General features: G+C 45.8%; 1 protein-coding gene across 1 annotated transcript in view; it reads right to left on the reverse strand.

Annotated features, from left to right (window-relative positions):
- DAPK1 (death associated protein kinase 1) overlaps positions 1 to 21,521 on the reverse strand; it is a 235,950-nt gene that overhangs the window by 43,935 nt on the left and 170,494 nt on the right. Inside the window, exons 10-17 of the mRNA XM_006139841.3 lie at positions 20,220 to 20,309; positions 18,301 to 18,393; positions 16,453 to 16,572; positions 15,569 to 15,667; positions 13,336 to 13,434; positions 10,170 to 10,268; positions 8,969 to 9,166; positions 6,330 to 6,527 (exon numbers count right to left, since the gene is read on the reverse strand). Coding sequence (XP_006139903.1) covers positions 6,330 to 6,527; positions 8,969 to 9,166; positions 10,170 to 10,268; positions 13,336 to 13,434; positions 15,569 to 15,667; positions 16,453 to 16,572; positions 18,301 to 18,393; positions 20,220 to 20,309 — 996 coding nt within the window. The remainder of the gene's footprint in view (positions 1 to 6,329; positions 6,528 to 8,968; positions 9,167 to 10,169; positions 10,269 to 13,335; positions 13,435 to 15,568; positions 15,668 to 16,452; positions 16,573 to 18,300; positions 18,394 to 20,219; positions 20,310 to 21,521) is intronic.

Below are 21,521 nucleotides of genomic sequence, written 5' to 3' on the forward strand. Positions count from 1 at the left end.
AGGATTTCATGGAATAGATTATCAATGCTCTTATGGATCTCTTCACCATCTGGAATGCCAATTGTCCGGATTCTTGGATGTTTGATGGTATCTAGTACTTCTCATATATTATTCTCAAATTTTTGGGCCATTTTCTCAGTCTTCGTGGTGGATTTTTCTAGGTCAGCAATTTTCTCTTCTACGTCTGAGATTCTATTTTCTGTATGATCTAGTCTGCTTTTAATACTTTCAAGGGAGATTTTGACTTCCTGTATTATAGTCTTCATTTCTAACAGTTCCATTTGATTCTTTTGTAAAGTGTGTAATTCCCTTTTAGATCTTGCAAGAATTTCCTCATCTCCTGGAACTCGTCGACTCCTTTCTCCTTTCTCTTTAGCAGTTCATTGTCTCTCTTCTCTTCCATCTCTGTTAGCTTCGACATTATGAATGCTCTAAATTCCTTATCAGGCATTTCCATGATTTTCACCGAACTGCTTGTGGATGAAGAAGAGTTGCTCTTTTCCCTTGGAGGAGAGGTATTTTCTTCTTTCCCATATTTCTTGTGATCCAGCAGTGATTTTTTGTCATCTGATGAATGGTGTGTTTCTTCGAAATTCTTGAAGTTCAGTCTAGTTTGCAGGAACCATGAAGAATTTTCTTCTGAAGGTCTGGCCTCTCCTCCCATGCTAGCTTGTTTGTTGGAGGCTGAATTATCAGTAGAAAATCTTCATTTCTTGTGTGCCCTGAAATACCTAGTTCACAGGAATTATGAGGAATCTTCTTCTCGGTTTTAACATTCTCACAATCCAGAATGAAAAGTTGAGGTGGAGGGATATTTGTACAAACAACAATTTAATTCTGGGACCTCTAAAGAAAAATCTAAAAGGATAAAAATAAAATTTTGCTTTCTCTATGGTTTCTTATTTCAGAGACACAAGACATTTGGGACTGTTAATAAACATGCTCTGGATGATGAATTACACTATGAGAAAATCCGTCTCTAGAAATTATGATTCATAGTGTTGCCAATCAACAGATGGCTGTTGTGACAAACAGTTCACTGCTTGCTTCCTAGCACGCACTGGAAATTATGATCACTAGGGATTAAAAATTCTAATTGATATATGTGACTAAAATTACTAGAAATAAGAAAACATCTATACCTATGTATAGGAAAAGTATAATGTGTTTTGAATGAGAAAAATTATAAAAAGACAAGAGAAAATATTTTTGTTAAAAGGACTAATTCTGGGGACCAGCAGTTGGTGTAATGGCTATGTTGCTGGACTCCCATGTAGTCCCCTGCGGTTTGAGTCCCAGACCCGATGGCTTAAACTCACACTGGGCGTGTGTGCGTGAGTGCCCAGGATCCCGAGAGGAGAATGGAGGAGAAGGGACTGTGGCGTGGTCATCTCCCCTGGGGGGTGATTTCTCGCTTTCTGTCTGTCTCTCTCTGTCTGTCTGGTGAGCGCATGCACCCTATAGCAAAAACCTCTCCAAAGAAAAAGACTAATTTTGTCTGTAGGAAGAAAGCACAGTGACTGTTGGGTTTATGGGCAAATGCTGGAGAGTCAGAAAACTATTCTATTAATGCCACTGCCTCACCATGCTCCCAATGAGGGATATACCTAAAACCAAAGGAAGAATGGTGAGTCATCCGTGATATTTTAAACATCACTTACTGCCTTCCTGCACTTGCCAAAAGTCATGCTCTGACCTTTGCAATTGGTAGCCTAATTGCCACCAGATATAGGTCTATTACGCTTCCAGGAGATGCACATTCGAGACCTGAGCTGTGGGTGGGTCCCAGAGACCACTTACATAACGTCACTGGGTTAAAGCCAGTAGGGTTCCTTGCCAGCTGGTGATATGCACCCTGAGAGCATGCGATAGAGGCACTGTGACTGTCTAGGAGATTTCCCAGGGGGCCTTGTTTAGGAGCTATGCAGATTTACGAGTGCGCAGACAGAACTGACCCTTGCTCAGCCGCCACCAGGTGGCCCTCTCTTCCAGCTCTGGGGCCTGTAGAGTTTGTGTGCACTCTGTTCTGCCTCTTCACCACTGTCTTCGGATCCTGCTCTTTGGCTTGGCTTGCTCCTGGCCTTCCAAATAGCTTTCCTTAGAAGTTCCCAGAATATCTTTCTTCATCAGAGGTCAGAGTGGGCAATAACTGAAATCAGATGTCCCCATCTTGAAACAGATGAGAACGAATTGGTTTCCACCGAGGAAAGTGTCCAGTGGGCATCCTGGGGGCTCACTCTTGGTGGTAACGGACTGCCGGTTGTGTATGACTTAAAGCTAATTCACAGGCTGGGAAAAACTTTAGACTCTGCAGCTAAGCAGTCCTCTCAGGGATCCCAACAAGTACGATTCACCTCTGACAACTGGAAGGGAACACTGGTGTCCAACAAAAACACGTAATGAAACTCCAGACAGAACCGGATGTCTCGCTCAAGCTGGGGATCAAAGCCAAATGCTGCCCTTATCTTTCTCCCAGGTTTAAGTTATGGAGAGTTTAACTTAAAAGGTGGCCGATACCGCCATTTTTCTAGATGCGGGCACCGCGTACATTAAGGAAATCACTCGGGGAAGTGGAACACAGTGTGGTCGTGGGAATGACTACTAGCAGTTCTCGGGCGTCCTGAATGGTGAATGGCAAGCGTGGCTGGTCTGCGGTTTCCTACCTTGACATTCCCTTTAGTGGGTCTCTGTGGCACAGCGACTTGTGTTACAGACTCACCACCAGGACTGGTACCTCTCTCGAACAGGCTTCTGTGCAGTGTACCATTGTCCCCGACTGCCACCACAGTCCAAACAAGGACTAGGACCAAAGGGACTCAGCCACTGTTGCCTATCCTTAATGCTAGGCAGGTTGTTTGAATTTGATTGGTTTAGCTCATAGAGACCTACTGAAAAGTATACGTTGGTGTGTTGGCACTGTGTATCACGTTACATTCATTCCACATTTTTATTTATTTATTTGTTTAAGGTTTTTGTCATAGGATGTGAATGCTTGCCAGAGAGAGAGAGGGAGAGAGAAAGAGAGAGAGAAGGAAAGGGAGAAATCACCCCATAGGGGGGCTGGCTACACCACAATCCCTTCTCCATTCTCTTTCTGGGATCTTGGGCACACAAGCAACATGTTACCTGGCATGATTTTCAAGTCGCTGGGTCAGGGACTCATATTGTGGTCAATCATGTGGTTGTCCAACACCTTAGCAACTCCACCTGCTGGCCCACTTGAAAGTTTTAAATATCTGTATACAGCCATCCCTTGTACATAAAATGGTCTCATGACTAACAAAAGCATATACTATGGCGGTCATCTAACTTTTTTTTTTTTTCTTAGCGGTTTTCTCTATAGGGCGCGTGCGCTCACCAGACAGACAGAGAGAGACAGACAAAAAGCGAGAAATCACCCCCAGGGGGGATGGTCACGCCGCAATCCCTTCTCCTCCATTCTCCTCTCGGGATCTTGGGCACGCACGCACATGCGCCCGGTGTGAGTTTTAAGCCACCGGGTCCAGGACGTGAATCGTGGTCGACTACGTGGGAGTCCAGCGACCTAGCCATTACGCTAACTGCTGGTTTCCGCGGTCATCTAACTTGATGCTGTGAAATTGTACAGTCTCTACCTGAGATCAAGCACATTCCTTGTGATGGTTGTAGAAGATGGTTTCCTTGCTCATGTCTGTGGTTTTGCTCAATCTCTCAATATTGAGATGACCAACTGAACTACATTGGCCTAAGCAGGCCTCCAGACATAGGTGAGCGATAAAACCTGGCCCCAAGTAGTCTCTGTAGGCACTGAACTACAACCTAGATTGAGAAGCAAGATGTAACTTAACTGAAGAGTATACGCAATAACCAAGTGACGGGACCTCAGCCAATCACAGCAGCCAAGCTTCAGGCAATCACAGGCTCCCCAGTGACTGGAACATGGCCCTATAAAGCAAATGCCAATTGTAGCCCCTCAGCTTGGTTTTCCATGTCACCTCTTTTGTTTTCTATGCTGCTTCCTTTCCATTGGCTATAAATCTAGGCTGTACATGGAGAGATCATTTGGAAACTATATAGGTCAAGACTGCTGCTCCATTCCATCATCTCTTACCAAAATAACCTCTTTATTGAACCAGTCTCAGAATTTTTCTTAACAAAGCTTTTCCATTAAATAAACTAGTTGTTTTTGAACATGAAAGTCTGGCATTTTCTTGTTGGATATTTTCTTTAAGTTTTTTTTTTTTTTTTTTTGGTCAAGAGGGCACATGCAGTAGCAGGAGAGACCAAAACTATGAGAGTGAGAAATCACCAACCATGGAGGATGGCCATGCTGCAGTCCCTTCTTTTCAATTCTCCTCCTGGGATTCTGGGCACACAGGCACATGCACTCGGTGTGATTTTCAGGCCACCAGGTCTGGGACTCAGTCCACGGTAGGCCATGTGGGAATCCAGAGCCTTAACCATCATGCCACCTGCTAGCCCTGTTGCTGGATATTTTCAAGAGCATATTTAATAAGTATACTTGTTGCATTTAGGCGTGGGGAGAAGCCAGGAAGAACCCCTGTTCCCTTTTTATAACAAATTACAAAGAGATGTTCAGCTCCTCCCCTCTCTCCTCACGAGGAAAGCTATGCACTCACTAGGCCCTGTACTTACAACGGCCAAGTCTAAATGTAGCCGAACAACCACTGCTTTTCCCTGAAGCCACTTCTGACTCATTGGACAGACCTAGAAGGAGAGCCTGGGTCTTGATGCTATTTCATATTATGCTTGGCTTTCCTCTTAAGCCACTTACATAAGTGACTCAGCAAGAGCAGAATGGGATAAACTAAGAAAGCCACCAGCAGCTAATGGCTAAAACCTGGGACGTTTCCTTTTCACATTCCCCCAGGACAGAAGGATGATCGATTTTAATTCTCATTAGAATGAATCACGTAATAGGCAAGGGGAATAATTCTCCAGCTCGTCCAGGTATTCTTTTATCTCGAACCCATCATAATAAAACTATAAAACTGCTGGTGTTGTCCCCCCCGCCTATAAATAAGCACTTCTTGAAATTAAAAAATCAATTCTCTTTGAACTTTGTTTTTAACACAATAGTAACAGAATAGTGCTCGCTTTTCATATAGTTACACAGCTGGAACCGCATGAAGATCCTACTGTGTTGTCTCATTTGGTAATGAAAATCTACTGGGCTGGTGGAAAAGTCGTGACACGTTTTTGTACAGAAAAATACATTATGAATTTTCTGACAACTCAGTATTTGGGATTCAGGGAAAAGGGAAAGTGGTAACTAGAAGTCAACATCTGGAATTTTTTTAAATAAACTCAGGAATGCATGATGATTTTCATTCCATTATTACCTGAAAAATGACAGTACCACTGGGTCTCACCCAATTTATTTAGCACCAAATAAAGTGTGAGAACGTCTGTTCACAAAATTCTCAGTAGAACGAGTGATATGGTCTTGGGAACCTTGATAACAATCATTAGGTGCTTTCCTGAAGACTTAGTGCTCCTGAAAGATGTCCCAATCTGTATTAATACTGCGTTATCTAATTTCTCTCCAAGAGAACACACACACGTGTGCACGTGCACACTCACACTGGAAATCTATCAGTGGTAAGTCAGGCTAGGCGAGAAGTAATCACTCATGTGCTAATTTTCTATTACTCAAGAAAAAAGTCAGGTTAAGAGGCTCTCACAGGACAGTGATTAAGCCCCATGCATAGGGAGCTGGCTCCCACATAGCTGACCATGGTTTAAATCCTGGCCCCAGCGGGTTAAAAAATGCTGCATGTGGGGGGACCTGGAGAGGATAGAGAAATGAAGGGACAGGACTGCAGCACAGTCAGGCCCCAGTGGGAGACGCATTCACTCATGCTCACTCTCTCTTTCTTTTTCTCTCTCTAGTGAGTGCATTCACTCCCTAGCAAAAATAAAAACTCAAGTGCCAGAGCCTGGGACCAGCAGATGGCATAAACGTTACATCTCTGGACTCACATATGGCTGACTGCGGTTTGAGTCCTAGACCTGGAGGCTTCAAACTCACACCAGGCACGTTTGTAGGTGCCTAAAATCCTGGAAGAATGGAGAAGGGGTGTGGCCATGCGGTGATTTCTCATTTTCCTTCTCTTTCTCTCTTTCTCTCTGTCTCTCTGGTGAGCAGAAGTGCTCTATGGCTGAAAAAAAAAAAAAAAAAAAAATCGCTCTTAAAAAAAAGTGGAGAGCCCTATAAAAAATATGTCCATACGACTCATGCTGCTTTGAATAATGAAGAGGTGGCACATAGGAAAATGGCCAGGGCCCAGAAGCAGGAGGGGGTCAGACACAGCTGGACCCACACGTACCTTGTTGGAGATGTCCAAGTTGCAGCTGGCTTCACAGAGGGCCACCACGATAGGCACATTGCCATCTTTGCAGGCCACGTGGAGAGGGGTGTTGCCATGCCTGTCTTGGAAATCGATGAAGCAGCCCTGGCCGATGAGGGTCTTGATGACCTCCATCTGACAGCGTCTTACAGCCAGGTGAAGAGCGATGTGTCCATCCTGGAAACAGACCCAGAGCCCATGAGAGCTTTGCACTTAGGCAGGCGGCCCCAGTCTTGCCACCTCGCCTGTCATCACTGGGTTTGGTTTAATTGGCAACAGAGTCACTACTTGCAAAGCTGAAAGGAGGATTAAACAGATTACAAACTGGGGGTTGTGGGGCGGGGGGGAAGGCTTTATATTCTTGACTCTGAATAATCACAGCTTAAACTGTCCTTTAGCTCGAGGAACTGAGGTCTGGGCTACACAATCGGAAAGAATCTACGCTTCTTTCTGTCTCTGAATTTATAGGACACAACTAATTGTTGGTACCCCAAGGTCCTGTTTAGTTCAAGTATTTGAAAAACACCTTTAAAAACATTTGCCTAGCAACCCTTACTAACGGAAGCCTGTTGTTTTATTTTAAACCAGAAAATACTGAGAAAGCGACAAGCCACGTGTACTAATTTGCTCAAAGGCCGTCATAGATATGAGGAGCCGATAGAACGTGTCTAACCTATGCGCCTCACAAACATCCACCTGGCAGGCGGCCCTGGTCTTGCCACCTCGCCTGTCATCACTGGGTTTGGTTTAATTGGCAACAGAGTCACTACTTGCAAAGCTGAAAGGAGGATTAAACAGATTACAAACTGGGGGTTGTGGGGCGGGGGGGAAGGCTTTATATTCTTGACTCTGAATAATCACAGCTTAAACTGTCCTTTAGCTCGAGGAACTGAGGTCTGGGCTACACAATCGGAAAGAATCTACGCTTCTTTCTGTCTCTGAATTTATAGGACACAACTAATTGTTGGTACCCCAAGGTCCTGTTTAGTTCAAGTATTTGAAAAACACCTTTAAAAACATTTGCCTAGCAACCCTTACTAACGGAAGCCTGTTGTTTTATTTTAAACCAGAAAATACTGAGAAAGCGACAAGCCACGTGTACTAATTTGCTCAAAGGCCGTCATAGATATGAGGAGCCGATAGAACGTGTCTAACCTATGTGCCTCACAAACATCCACCTCGGGGGTTCACTTCACCTGCTGGAGAACCCCTGGGGGGTAGACGTATTAAGTTTAAGGGCTGGGTAGGGAGTTCTGAATTTTTCACAATTTTATTTTAGGTTTCTGCTGTCAGGTGTATGTGCTTGCCAGAGAAGAGAGGGAGAGAGAGAGAAAATGAGAAATTACTCCACCCCTCCAAGGAGGATGGCCACACCGCAATCCCTTCTCCTTCAATTTTCGTCTTGAGATTTAGGGCACATACACACAGGCACCTAGTGTGACTTTCAAGCTGCCAGGTCTGGGACTTGATCCATGGTTGGCCATGTGAAATCCAGTGCCTTAACCACACGCCATCTGCTGGCCCCCCAAGTTCTGAAATATTTCTATAACTTACTGTTACTAAGGCTTCCCGACCTCAGTACTGTTGGCACTTGGGCAGGAAATTCTGTTGTGGGGACTGTCCTCTGACAGTGGGATGTTCAGCGGACCTCTGGTCTTGACCTGCTCAATGCCAGGAGCATCGTCCACCCCAGATGGTGAGACCAAACAATGTCTCCAAACACTGTCAAATGTCTGCAGGGGACAAAGTCACCCTGCTTGAGAACTATTGCTCGGTACCAGGAAAATCCTTCAGAAATGGCAGTTACTACATTAACCACAGCATTTGAAAAAAATCTATATGTAGCAATATCGCAGCTTCATTTGGAAGTACAAGTTTACAATACAAACAGGCTATGCTGAATGTGCTTAGTAAGATAGGGGAACATCTTGTCTAGAATGGAGATCGCCAGACAGATAAGAGTGCCTTATTGTCTATAAAACAGCAGGTGATGGAAATACATAAACCACCTAGTTCTTTGTTTATCTAAAAGGTGCGCTGTCCACTTTAACCCTGAGGATTGTTTTAGATTCAGCACTCATCACTGCATTTGCTCCAGAGCTTAAAAAGCTAAAAATAGGGACCAGTAGTTAGCATAATGGCTATGTCGCTGGACTCCCACGTGGTCGACCGTGGTTTGCATCCTGGACCTGGTGGCTTAAAAAACTCACGCCGGGCGCGTGTGCATGAATGCCCAAGATTCTCCTCTGAGAGGAGAATGGAGGAGAAGGGATTGTGGCGTGGCCATCCCCCCTGGGGGGGTGACTTCTCGCTTTCTGTCTCTCTGTCTCTCCCTCTGTCTGTCTGGCAAGCTCATGCGCCCTATAGCAAAAAAACCTCTCAAAAAACAAAACAAAACAAAACAAAAACAAAAAATCTTAAAAATAAAAGAGAGACAAAGTTGTTTAATCAATCCGTACATTTTGTTCCATGCCACAAATGAATATTAACCACTAAATGGACCCTAGACAATCTCACCGACTCTCTGGAACAGAGACGAGGAAGGACAATGACACTTTGCCGCATTCGAGTTTGTTATCTTAGGAAATGAGAGTGAGGCCCAGCCCACCAGTCAGCACCTTGTCCGAGGCGTTAAGATCAGCTCCGTGTTCAGCCAGACACTCCACGATGTCGTGGTAGCCCCTGGCGGAGGCCGTCAACAGGGGCGTCTCTCCTTCTCGGTTCTTGATGTTCACGTTACAGCCGGCTTCACACAGGACCTTGGCCACAGAGTAATAGCCGTGCCAGGCAGCACAGTGTAGGGGGGTTTCTTCTTCCTGGACAAAGGGACACACACACAGAGGCGAACACAGTGATGTGCGAGAAAGGCCAGGCCTTCTACAAGGTGAAGGGCCTCGTCGGATCTGGTAGCAAAGCCAAATCAAGCAGCAGAGGGCAAGGGCTCATAGAGACGGGAGTGAAACACCGATCCGAAGTAAGGACGGGGTACGAGCCACCACCATTCGGAGCTCTGTCATCTCTCTCTTCCTCACAACCGAGTGATGGACAGATTCGGCTTTCTCAGCATATTACCAACAACTGACTTTCGGGAACCATCAGCTCAGCTTTTTTGAACAATAGAGCTTTCGTGTGGGTAGATTTACAGCCTCTCTCTCGCAAAAAAAGAGCATCTGGTTATTTCACCTGACACTATTAATAGGTAAGCACTTCTCTGAGCAAGAATTCTTCTAAAAATCTTGATGGCTCAAGATTTCTGTCATGCATGTAAGCTGAAGATGAATTACGATGGTGGTGTTGCTTTGGCAAAGAAGTAACCAAGACAACCGTGCGTGAACTAGAGGAGGCGAGGGCAGGCCTGGAGGTCTGTGAGGACTGTGAGGCCCACTTCTTCGTGATCCGTATCACTACACACATACGTCTGGCTAAGAGGCTGCTGGAACCTAGCAGTGACAAATACGAACTCTGAAACCAGACTGGGATGGAGACCCAGCTCCACCACTATGAGCCATGGGAGCTTGGCCGAGCTTACAGACACTTTCTCTACTTCTGTCTCGTCTGTGAGATGAGACTGATAACAATAGTAACCGACCTCACAGGGCTGTCCAGGGGATTACATAAATGGAGGAGGTGGTTAAAGCTGTTCCTGGCAATGCCACCGACTCCATGTCAGAGGGTGCTTCTGTTCGCGTCCCTGCCCTCCGTGAGAGCAGACACCGAGCTTGGGTAGAAGCTCCGAGGACGGCCTGTGTTGTCTGGCTGCTCGCGTAGCCATGCAGAAAGTGGAGGGAGGGAGGGAGGATGTCCGCTGCCATCACCCACCTTGTCCTGGAAATTGGGATTAGAGCCCAAGCTGCACAGTAGCTGAACCACGTCGGCGTGGCCATAGCGCGCGGCCACATGCAGGGCTGTCTCTCCGGACTGCAAAAGAAACGAAGCCAATGATTCGCTCCCTTCTGTGAGCGGACTGTGGGCACCAGAAAGCGAGGCCCACTGCTGAGCCTGCCCAGCTCCACACTCTCCCCTTTGCTGTCAGATGCCCCCCAGGCCAGATGCCCCATTGGAGACTGGGTCAGGAACCTGGGGAGGCGGACTGCCATGCAGTGGTGTTAAACTCACGCCTGGCTCATCCTGTGAGTAATAAAACCCTTCAGTGCAAACAACCCCACGAGAAGACTTTCCCTTCTCTATGATGCTATTTTTTTTTTTAAGAATTATTGGGAACCAGCAGTTAGCGTAATGGCTATGTCGCTGGACTCCCACGTAGTCGACCGTGGTTCGCGTCTCGGACCCGGTGGCTTAAAACTCACGCCGGGCGCGTGTGCGTGTGTGCCCAAGATCCCAAGAGGAGAATGGAGGAGAAGGGATTGTGGCGTGGCCATCCCCCCTGGGGGGTGATTTCTCACTTTCTGTCTCTATGTCTCTCTCTGTCTGTCTGGCGAGTGCACGCGCCCTACAGAGAAAACCTCTATAAAAAAAAAGAAAAAAAAAAGAATTATTTTAAATTTAACTTTATTCATTTACTTGTTTTAATTTGACCACAGAGGGACAGAGAGAAAGTGAGTGAGAGAGAGAGAGAGAGAGAGAAGTGAGAGACAGAGAAAGTGAGAAAGTGCCAGGTCTGGGACTTGAACCATGGTTGGCCATGTGGGAGTCCAGTGCCCTTAACCACCATGCCACCTGCTGGCCCCAGTGATGCCAATTCTTTATTTTTTTTGAACCGCAGTCTACTACATGGGAGTCCAGCGACATAGCCATTACGCTAACTGCTGGTCCCCAGTGATGCCTATTCTTAATCATCTTTATATGTTGATGTTTCTAGCTGTATGTGTGTGTGAGTGTGTGTGTTTTAGAACACAAAACTCCTTTTTTAATGTTAGGTTCACCCTATAGCAGCTATTTAAATACACAGTTATACAGTTCTATTTATTAACAAGTTTCTCTTTTCATGGCCTTACTATATTTAAAAATTTCTCTTTTCTTTCATTTCTTAATATTAAAAAATATATTTTTATTTGCCAGAGGGTGTGTGCACTTGCCAGAGAGAAGAGGGAAGTGCCCTCCTATGGGGTATGGTCATATTGTAATTTGTTTTCCTCCATTTCTCCGTCCTGTCGGGACTTGGGGCAGCCATGAACACGTATCTGGTGTGTTTCTCATGTTGCTGAGTCTAGGACTTGAACCACAGGGTTGGCCATGTGGAATCTGGCTGCTTTAACCACCAGGCCATCAAGCTGGCCCAGCAACTTATGTCTTACATTCACAGAGATTTGAAAGAACAGCAACATTTTCCCATTCAATAACTTCGAATAAATTATTAACGAGTCCAACTTGCTTAAGATACTTTAATTTTATCTGACTCCATCGTCCCAAATGGTCAGAATAAAGTAATTTTTTTTGAGAGAGATTTTTGCTATAGGGTTCATGTGCTCACCAGAGAGACAGAGATAGAAAGCTAGAAATCACCCCCAGGGGAAATGGCCATGCCACAATCCCTTCTCCTCCACTGTCCTCTTGGGCATGCACGCACACGCGCCCGGCGTGAGTTTTAAGCCACCGGGTCCGGGACACGAACCACGGTCGACTACGTGGGAGTCCAGCGACATAGCCATTACACTGCTGGTCCCAGAATAAAGTAATTAAAAAAAGACAGCACAAGTTATTTAATTGCCACCTGCCAGAAAACTGCCCTAATAATAATATGACCTTGGACAGGAACATCAGCCCTTAGACACAGAGCAGTGCACAACCTACAGAACTATGGTGGCAGGGGACCAGCAGTTAGCATAATGGCTATGTCGCTGGACTCCCATGTAGTCAACCCCAATTCAAGTCCTGGACCCGGTGACTTAAACTCACACTGGGCACGTGTGCGTGTGTGCCCAGGATCCCGAGAGGAGAATGGAGGAGATGGGACTGTGGTGTGGCCATCTCCCGTGGGGGATGATTTCTTGCTTTCTTAGAAATCTGTCTCTGTCTTTCTGGCAAGCGCACGTGCCCTATAGGAAAACAAACAAACAAAAACAAACCACCTCTCAAAAAAAAAGAACTACGGGTGGCAGCCCTGACTTGACAAAGTGGTCGACAAGAACTGGATGCAAAAAAGTGCTGGACACTAATATATGAATGGATGAGAAAGCAGATGTCCTAGTTTCCGGTTTGGGGACTACTCGATGAATTCCCAGGGTCGTCGTGTGGACTGAGTACTAAACGCACGTGGGAAAGTAAAGTATCCGGCCAATCAACACCTTGCATGCTATGTTTGTCCCAAGAAAGCCTTACTTTACGTGCATGACCTCATTATCTTTTAGCATGGGTGACTATCCATGTCAGTGACTCTAGATAAAAAAGAACGGAATGGTCGAGATGTGCTTAAAAGCACGAGGTGACACAGTAAGTGAATCCGGCCCCGAGGCTCTTTCTCGCTGTCTTTCTACTTAGAGTTTTCACATAATGGGGAAGACAGCTCTCTGCTGGCATATGATGGCAACGTAAAATCCTGGCAGATTTTAGCTACAGTAGATCTCAGTATTAGACTGAACCACAGGCAAAAAGAAACTTCCAAGTTAAATTCTCTGCAGGAAGGTTTTGGTCCTGAACCCTTACTTGTTGGGTTCAGATGCACAGGCCTTCTAGCACTCAGATGCATTCTTCTTTTACTGTATCCCGTTCCCCCAGAAGAGAAGTAACCCTGGGACCGGCAGTTGGCGTAATGGCTATGTCACTGGACTCCCACGTAGTCGACCGTGGTTCAAGTCCTGCACCTGGTGGCTTAAAACTCACGCCGGGCGCGTGTGCGTGCATGCCCAAGATCCCGAGAAGAGAATGGAGGAGAAGGGATTGCGGCGTGGCCATTACCCCCAGGGGATGATTTCTCGCTTCTGTTTGTCTCTCTCTGTCTTTCTGGCGAGCGCACGAGCCCTATAGCAAAAGCCTCTAAAAAAAGAAAAAGAAAAAAAAAAAGAAAGAAGAAGAGAAGTGACCTTACCTTGTCTTTAACATCCAAAGGACACTTGTTCTCACTAAGGAACTTCAGGGTCTCTACGTGGCCATGCCGAGAGGCCCAGTAGATGGCGTTGGATCCACCCTGCACAAAACCAACGTAGAGTCAGGGCTCTAGAGAGCAGATGGGTTGGGACACACGCACCCCCACCCGCGAGTCATGGTGTTCTCTTTCTTTTGTGACAACACACCTCAAAAGAACAATTTCCAAGAGGGGAAAAAATCCTTATTTGGTTTTATGCTTTTGACAAATGTATCATAGTAATTTAAGACGGTACCATTAGAAGCAGCTGAGTGAAGGGCATGAGGGATTGACTCTGTCACATCTTTTCAGTGTCTGCACATGTCTAAAATTAGTTACTTCAGATTAAAAACTTGTTCTTCTTTTTAAAGAATTAACTTTATGATTATGTTCCAGTTTGCACAGTGAGAGACACAGAGAGAGAGATGGAAAGTGAGAAAGCAAGCCATCAGATCCAGGACTTGAACTGCAGTCAGCTATGTGGGGGGTCCACTGCCTTTAACCACCACACTATCTGCCAGCCCAGAAACTTGTTCTTTTTAAAAACTTTTTTTTGGGGGACCAGCAGATGGCGTAATGGTTATGTCACTGGACTCTCATGTGGTCGACCGTGGTTTGAGTCTCAGATCCGGTGGCTTAAACTCACACCGGGTGCACGTGCATGCATGCCCAGAATCCTGAGAGGAGAGTGAAGGAGAAGGGATTCTGGCGTGGCCATCCCGGGTGATTTTTTACTTTCTGTCTCTCTGTCTCTGTCTTTCTGGTGAGCACACACACCCTATGACAAAAAACCTCTTCAAACAAAACAATACAAAACAAAACAAAACAAAAACTATTTTTTTAAAATTGCCGGAGGGCACATATGTGCTCGCTAGAGAGAAAGAGAAAGAGAAAGAAAGAGATTCTGCACTTCGTTTAGGTTTCTTCTCAGTGCTTTACTAGCTTTGGGTGTTTTGGTTTTGTTTTGTTTTTCACTTTTGTTAGAGAGTGTGTTCACTTGCCAGAGAGAAAGTGAGAAAGCATGCCCTATGGGAGATGGTCATGATGTGATCCTTTCTCTTCCATTTCTGCTTTCAGGACTTTGGGGCATACACACACACACACACACACACACACCTGCCTTGTTTTTCTTTTCTTTTCTTTTTTTTTTGGTGAGATTTTTTGCTAGAGGGTGTGTGCAATAACTGGAGAGACACAGAGATGGAAAATGAGAAATAGCCCCCGGGGGGATGGCCACGCCGCAATCCCCTCTCCTCCACTCTCCTCTCAGGATTTTGGACATGCAGGCACACAGTGCTGGTGTGTGTCAAGTCACCCGTTCTGGGACTTGAACTGCGGTTGACTACGTGAGAGTCCAGTACCTTAACCACTACGTCACCTGCTGGTCCATGCCTGCCTTATTTTTCAAGCTGCCAGGGCTGGGATTTAAACTGTGGCCAGTCATGTAGGATCTGGTTCCCTTAACTAACAGGCTACCAGGCCAGTCCTCTTTTTTTAAACTTTCATTTCAACCTCTGTTAGAATTCCTTGTCCTGTAAAGGCTGATCTAGTCCATTTACAGCTGTGCTGGAGTCTAGGGAGCTGAGAGCAGGCACACTGTAATGACGATCAGCTATTACTCCATTGTGTCCACACTCCTCACGTGAGTTACTTGTTAAAGGAGTAGGCTCCAGTCTTCTCAGCCCCTGGGACTGGTTTTGTGGAAGAGAATTTTTCCACAGACCGGGGGTGGGAGGGTGGTTTGGGGATGATTCAAGCCTTCCTTGCCCACTGCCCACCTGCTGTGTGGCCCGGTTTCTGTGACCAGAGGTTAGGGACCCCTGTCTTGATGTGTATCATCCTACCCCACAGGCCTGATAAACATGCAGGAAAACACCTTTCTGATGTGAGTAATTAGGCAGTGGACCCTTTTTCAAATGTGACATCAAACACGGCCGGGTAAATGTGACCAGTAAGGAGTGAAATCTGGGGCAGAGTAAGAGGAAACGTGCTATCGAGCCATGGAGCACAGGGGAGGATGGAGGTCTGCCTTTTCCTAACACACGGGTCAGAGCACACCGGGCTGCTTAAGCAGTTAAGTCTTCCTCCACAGGAAACTGAGGAACCGATTAGGACATACTTTTTTTCCCTCTCACGATTAAGAGGCATTTGAAAGGACTTAAAAAGGAATTCATTTGTGACAAAAGTGAATCAGGACCTTATCCTGGATGTCGATTCTTGAGCCTCTTTTAATGAGCAACTGCAGTATTTGAATATTCCCACAGCCAGCGGCAATGAGTAACGGAGGAGTCCCATGCTGGAATAAACAGGAATAAAAAAAGAAAGAAAGAAAACAAAATCAAAACCTATTTTTCAAGTTTGAGAGGAAAGGAAAAACTCAGGATGTTATCATGGTTCCCACACCTTCCCGCGTCGCCACAAACACAGGGCCGCTGTGTATGGGAGTGGGTGACAGAGGGGAGTGGGTGACATAAGCAGCAGCCCTTCCCCTGCAGATGCACAACAAAGGGAGTCATTTGCATTTGCAAGATACTGTGGTTTGAATGTGTCCTCCCAAAAAAATCATGAGCTGGAATTTGGTTGCAAGTGTAATTGTATTAAAGGTGGAAATTAAACACCACTCTGGGGTTAAGAGGTGGGGCCTTTTGGGTGGTGGTTAGAATTATATAAGGCCATCAGGGTGGGGCCCCATGACGGAATGCCAATGACTTTATAAGAAAAGGAGAGACCAGAGCTGACACATATGCTCTTGTCACCAACAAGGGCCCTTTCCAGATACTGCACAATCTTGGGCCTCCAAAGTCATGAGCTGAGTTAAATTTTATTAAGGTTTTTAAAACCTTATAAATCACCCAGACTGTGGTATTCAGTTTTAGCAAGAGAAAAATGGACAAACACACAGGATGAGTAGATGTAAAATTTCTCGCGGAGAGGTGCAACAGGCAAAGGCATTTACAAACTCCAGCGCCAAAGGCATTTTACAAACTCCAATCACTCTTTCAACAAAAGTGATTCCCCCCATGAACATCAGCAGTCATTGGGACCCACTGCTCTGTGACCCCTGGCAGAGGAGGATCAGACCTTGTTGGGTTGGTTAACGTCGTAATTGGACAAAGAGCCCAGAAGGTGCTGCAGGCCTGGGACATTGTCATCGTTGATGGCATGGATGATGGCTTTCATCACGAAAGAGTCTTCCTCATCCTTGAGAGAGAAGACAGAAGGAGTCAGCCTGCTGGCCGTAATCTTATCCACGTAATGGAAACCAGGCCTTACTTGTTAAAAGGGCATTCGGAGGAAAGTAAGGCATTTAATCCCCAAATCCACGTGGTTATTCAAGCCCCTTCCGCGTTGTAAACAAACGCCATGTACTATTGACCTGAGGCTTAGTGTCCTCTGAATTAGAACCCCCAGAGTAAACAGATGCCAAACAATGACAAACATAACCCTTTTGTGTTTATTTTAGGAGTCTGCCAAACTATGGTCTCAGAAATCACTATGGAAAATTTCACGTGTAACACAGGCTCTCTTCCTGGATAAGGACAAAGATAAACCATAGAACCGAGGAAATAATATCTTTGAAGAAGATAGTCTCAGTTTGCATGGACTCTTAGAGAGAGAAAGAGAGAGAGAGAGAGAGAGAGAGATTGAAAATGAGCAATCACCTTTGAGCAGGGAGTGGGGTGGCCATACCACAATCCCTTCTCCATTCTCCTCTTTGGATTTTGGGCATGTACACCCATGCGCCCAGTGTGATTTTCAAGCCACTGGGTCTGGGAATCGAACCATGAAGTAAGCTATGTAAATCCAGCTACTCTAACCTCCACACCACCTGCTGGGCCCCTCTATGATTATTTTTAACCTCTCCTATCTCATTTTACTCTCCAGGGCTAGGCCTGGAGCTTCAGTGAAGCTACTAGCTTCAGGAAAAAACAGAAAGGGAGAGCTGGTGATCCCTGCCCTTGGAGTCCCCGATTCCACCCCGGAAATGCTGACTACAGTTACAGGAGCAGGGTAGTTCCCACAGAACTATCCTGTCTGCCTTTTCTGGAGTCCCCTTTACCTCTTGAGTTAACAAAGCCCTGTTGTGTGACTGTCAGGGGACTGTCCTGTTGAATTCACATGCACCCAATCATATCTGAAGAGCTAATCTGTGATTAGGTTTCAGTTTGGATTAAGGGAAGAAAACTGTAGAGTTGTTCTCAAGGACCCTGAACAGTCAATAAATCAAGTGGGTTTAGCTTTCTGGTCTACCACAAGGCACAACAGCCAGCAATACCGCATTTCCTCTGATGTTCTGGCAAATGTGAGGAATGAAGGGGGTGTTATCTGCCCTTTGTACCACTCAGACCCAAGTTTCTCCCATGCCAGCGACAAGAGAGGGCTCTCGTTAGTTCATGCAAATTAGAATAAGCTCTTGCTTGCCTCTTCTACTGTCTAGCCTCTCTCTCTCTCTCTTTAAATTTTACTTATTTCTTGTATGAGAGGGAGAGATCAAGAAAGATAAGCGCCCTCAACCATGGTCCCCTTCCATACCTCCCACCCAGCCAGGCTCATGGGCACACACACATGCCTGGCATGCACTGGCCAACCTAGAGACTAAACCTGTGACTCTGCCTTTGGATCCAGCTTTCCTTGAGCAGTGCATTGCCACTGTGCCACTGCATGGTGCCTCTCTTCTACCAGACATATGCCAGAGAGAGAATGCATCAGCCGCGGCAGTGGGGATAGCACCAACCAAATCCAAGAGGGAAAAAGGGAGAAAGAAACAAGGAGGTCCATCAAATCAGCGACCCCAACCTCATCGCTCAAAAGGAGTAACAGCAGACTTGACATGCCCATGATGTCTGGGTGGTGGAACAAACAGAACTGAAGCATCCTAAATACAAAGCGCTAAGAAAGAAGTTCGCCGAGGCAAACAGGTTTGCTTACCAGAGTATCATCGCTTCTGGCGACACTCATGTTACTTCTGGACAAGAACGACCTGGATAATCTTTGGCACAGTGATATCAGGCGAACGGATTGCTTTTAAAAAACAAAAGGAAGAGAAGAGACGGGGAGAGGAGGAGAGAGAGCTTACACAACAATACTCAAATCAGCGCAAGTGACAATGTCTTGGAGATAGTGTTCATTGCAGCGAGCACGCATTCCCCAGGGTGGGCGATCCCGTGAGTGGGCTGGAGTGTACTGGCTGACAGAACAACCTCAAATCAATTGTAAGTCAAGACAATGGGATAGAGAGAGACTCTCCTTTTGCATTGTATTATTAAACTCCAGAACTAGGTGCTCCGCATCCCCCTTCTCTCTGTATTTTGTCCTTTACTCTGAGGAATGTGATCTTATCTTGGGAACCCCTTCAGGTCCCGCCTTGGGGAGTGACAGCACGCAGAGGCTTGCTCTGTGTCCTGTGAGCTCACATAGGTAGTACTGGTAGATGATACAATGATCAAGCCCACAGAGTGTAGGAATGAACAGGTGGGGAACCCCTCAGCCTAGAGGACATCTCTGCATTTGCTCTCTAAGGCAGAAACAACAGGTAAAAACGTGCCCAAGAGAGAGGCAGAGGAACTTAGGGTGCATCTCTTTTTAAGCCTCATCATAAGGACTGCCGGAGAATCCAGTGCAGTGATCCTCCTTATCCCTACTGCAACACCCCAAGGGGAGTGGGTGTAAGAATGAGGCACATCAGGACTAGCAGTTGGCATAATGGCCATGTCGCTGGACTCCTATGTAGTCGACTGAGGTTCAAGTCCTGAACCCGGTGGCTTAGACTCACACTGGGCGCGTGTGCATGCGTGCCCAGGATCCTGAGAGGAGAATGGAGGAGAAGGGATTACGGCGCGGCCATTCCCCAAGGGGGTGATTTCTTGCTTTCTGTCTCTCTCTGTCTGTCTGGCGAGCGCACATGCCCTATGGCAAAAACCTCTACCAAAAAAAAAAAAAAAAAAAGAATGAGGCACATCTCTGGCCCAGTGCAGGGGACATGTGACAGGCATCTGTTTTCTTTGGGTTTGATGTGATCCTGGGCACAGGAAGCCAATCAATCACCTTCTTAACCCTGAATTTTGTTGTTTGGAATGTCCTTTAGACATGTCCCACCCAGCCCGGGGAAGGTCATCCACAGAAGAGGCCACGCTGCCAATGCTCTCTGCCTGCCCTAGCCCTGGTCCCAGCCACTCACACTCCCAGGCTGGATCGAGAGACCCATTAGCACGGGTTCCAGTACACCTTCGGCTCTCTACTAATCACCATGAATATTGATTTATTTAAAGGTAGCAGCTTATATTTAGAAAATAAAATTTCACTATAATTTTATTACACTGGCTGAAAAACCTGCCTTGGGAGTGGTGTGGATTAAAAAAAAAAAACCGCAAAATTACATTTTAAAACATGAGTAAAATAGGACTTGAATACTGTTTTAATGTGAAGGCTACGGAGTGAGTTTTTCAAAAAAATGGATACATCAGCCTTCCCTAGCCATGGGTCCTGACAACCAAGGATCAAAAAAGTATTTGGAAAGAAAATAAAAAACCAAAAAACAACTATCCATAAAATGGTAATGTTAACACCAATTAAAAGAACCATAGTTTAGCAACGACTTAGATAACATTTACATTGTGTTAGGTATTAGAAATAATCTGGACATAATGCAGAGTATACAGGATGATGTGCAGAAGTAACATGCAAATACTATGTCATTTTATAGACGGGATGGGACATCCACTTGGACATCCGGGAACCAATCCCCCAAGGATATCCATATTGCAAGTATAGGAAGGGGTGAGCCCTGCCCAGAAAGAGATCCACAGAGGAAATGGGTTTTGTTAATCCCGCCTTAACTGCAACCTTACTTTCCATTTTTTCCGGGCTGCGAACTTCTTGAATTTCTCCATGTTCACTGCCGACGCTTTTCTACTAAGCGCTTGTTGCGTATCTTTAGGCTAAAATGAAAGTTCAAGGAAAAAGGTTTTGAGGTCTCAAAAGGATAGAAATGTGTCCTATGACCACTTTGGAAACAGCCTATCCCTTGGGATCCCTACATGTTCACCTCACTAAAACAGCCTAGCTAGTGGGATGATGGGCACGACCTATGAGCCTCGTCTCAGTAGGTTCTTAAGAGCTGCGTTCTGGCTGAGGAGTGGTTATAACCATAAAGCCTAGAGGCGACACTGAATTTGAAGCCTAACTGAAGCACAACTTTTCCTTTTTTTTTTAATTTTTCAATTATTATCATAATCTTGTTTATAGTACGTTGAGTCACATATAACTTTACAGAGTATTACATTTCTTTTTCCAGAGCGAATATCATTCATATCAGTCAATACAGAGACATTAAAATCCCCATTACATCATCCAATAGCTTTTCATTTTTTCCCCAGATGATTATTATTATTCCAATGATTTCTTTAAACATTCAATCACTATGAAGCACAACTTTCATATGATAGTTTGGGGATGGCAAGCCATGGGGGGTCATGGTATGAGGCATCTGAACTGGAATATCATCAAATAACTAAGCTGGGGGGACCCCAGAGCTTGGCAAGCATGACCCGTCCTACACCATTAGAATCCCTTGTGCACACCTGTCAGGAGGCCATCTAGCTACTGGGCTCTGCCTCTGAGAGGAGGAGACACCTGCCTTCCAGAAGAGCCCAGGCAGCTACTGGGAGCTCACACAGACTGGGTCCTCCAGCTGTCCCCACCCAGTCCTGTAACACCCACTTACTGGTTCCACGATTTCATTCTGTAACTATCATACTCCCTACTCTTAGTCCTTTCTGTCTTAGGCTGAAGCACCTTTAACCCAAATGCTAACAGAGTCAGAGAAAGTAACAGAAAGGTGTAACCTGCCAGGTCAACCTCGTGTCCTAGCCCCAAGGCAGCTGTACTGTGTCCCATGGCCATGCCAAACGAGGCCTCAGTGCTGGTAGCTCTTCACATTTTTCAAGAGAAGCTGGGAATCCACATTTGATGTGCTATTTCTATGCTAGCAGTTAATTTGAATACAAAAAAATACTGTTTGCGCCAACCCCAGAGGGCAGACCAAACATGGCTGTGGAATGGGTTCTACCTCTTACAGTCCCGTTCTGTGAGAGTTCATTCCTCTCCTTCCACCTTGGTGATCACTAGGGTCCATTCTATCAGTTTGAAAA

Source organism: Tupaia chinensis, unplaced genomic scaffold (assembly GCF_000334495.1).
Source record: "Tupaia chinensis unplaced genomic scaffold, TupChi_1.0 Scaffold000007_1, whole genome shotgun sequence".
Taxonomy (NCBI): Eukaryota; Metazoa; Chordata; class Mammalia; order Scandentia; family Tupaiidae; genus Tupaia; species Tupaia belangeri.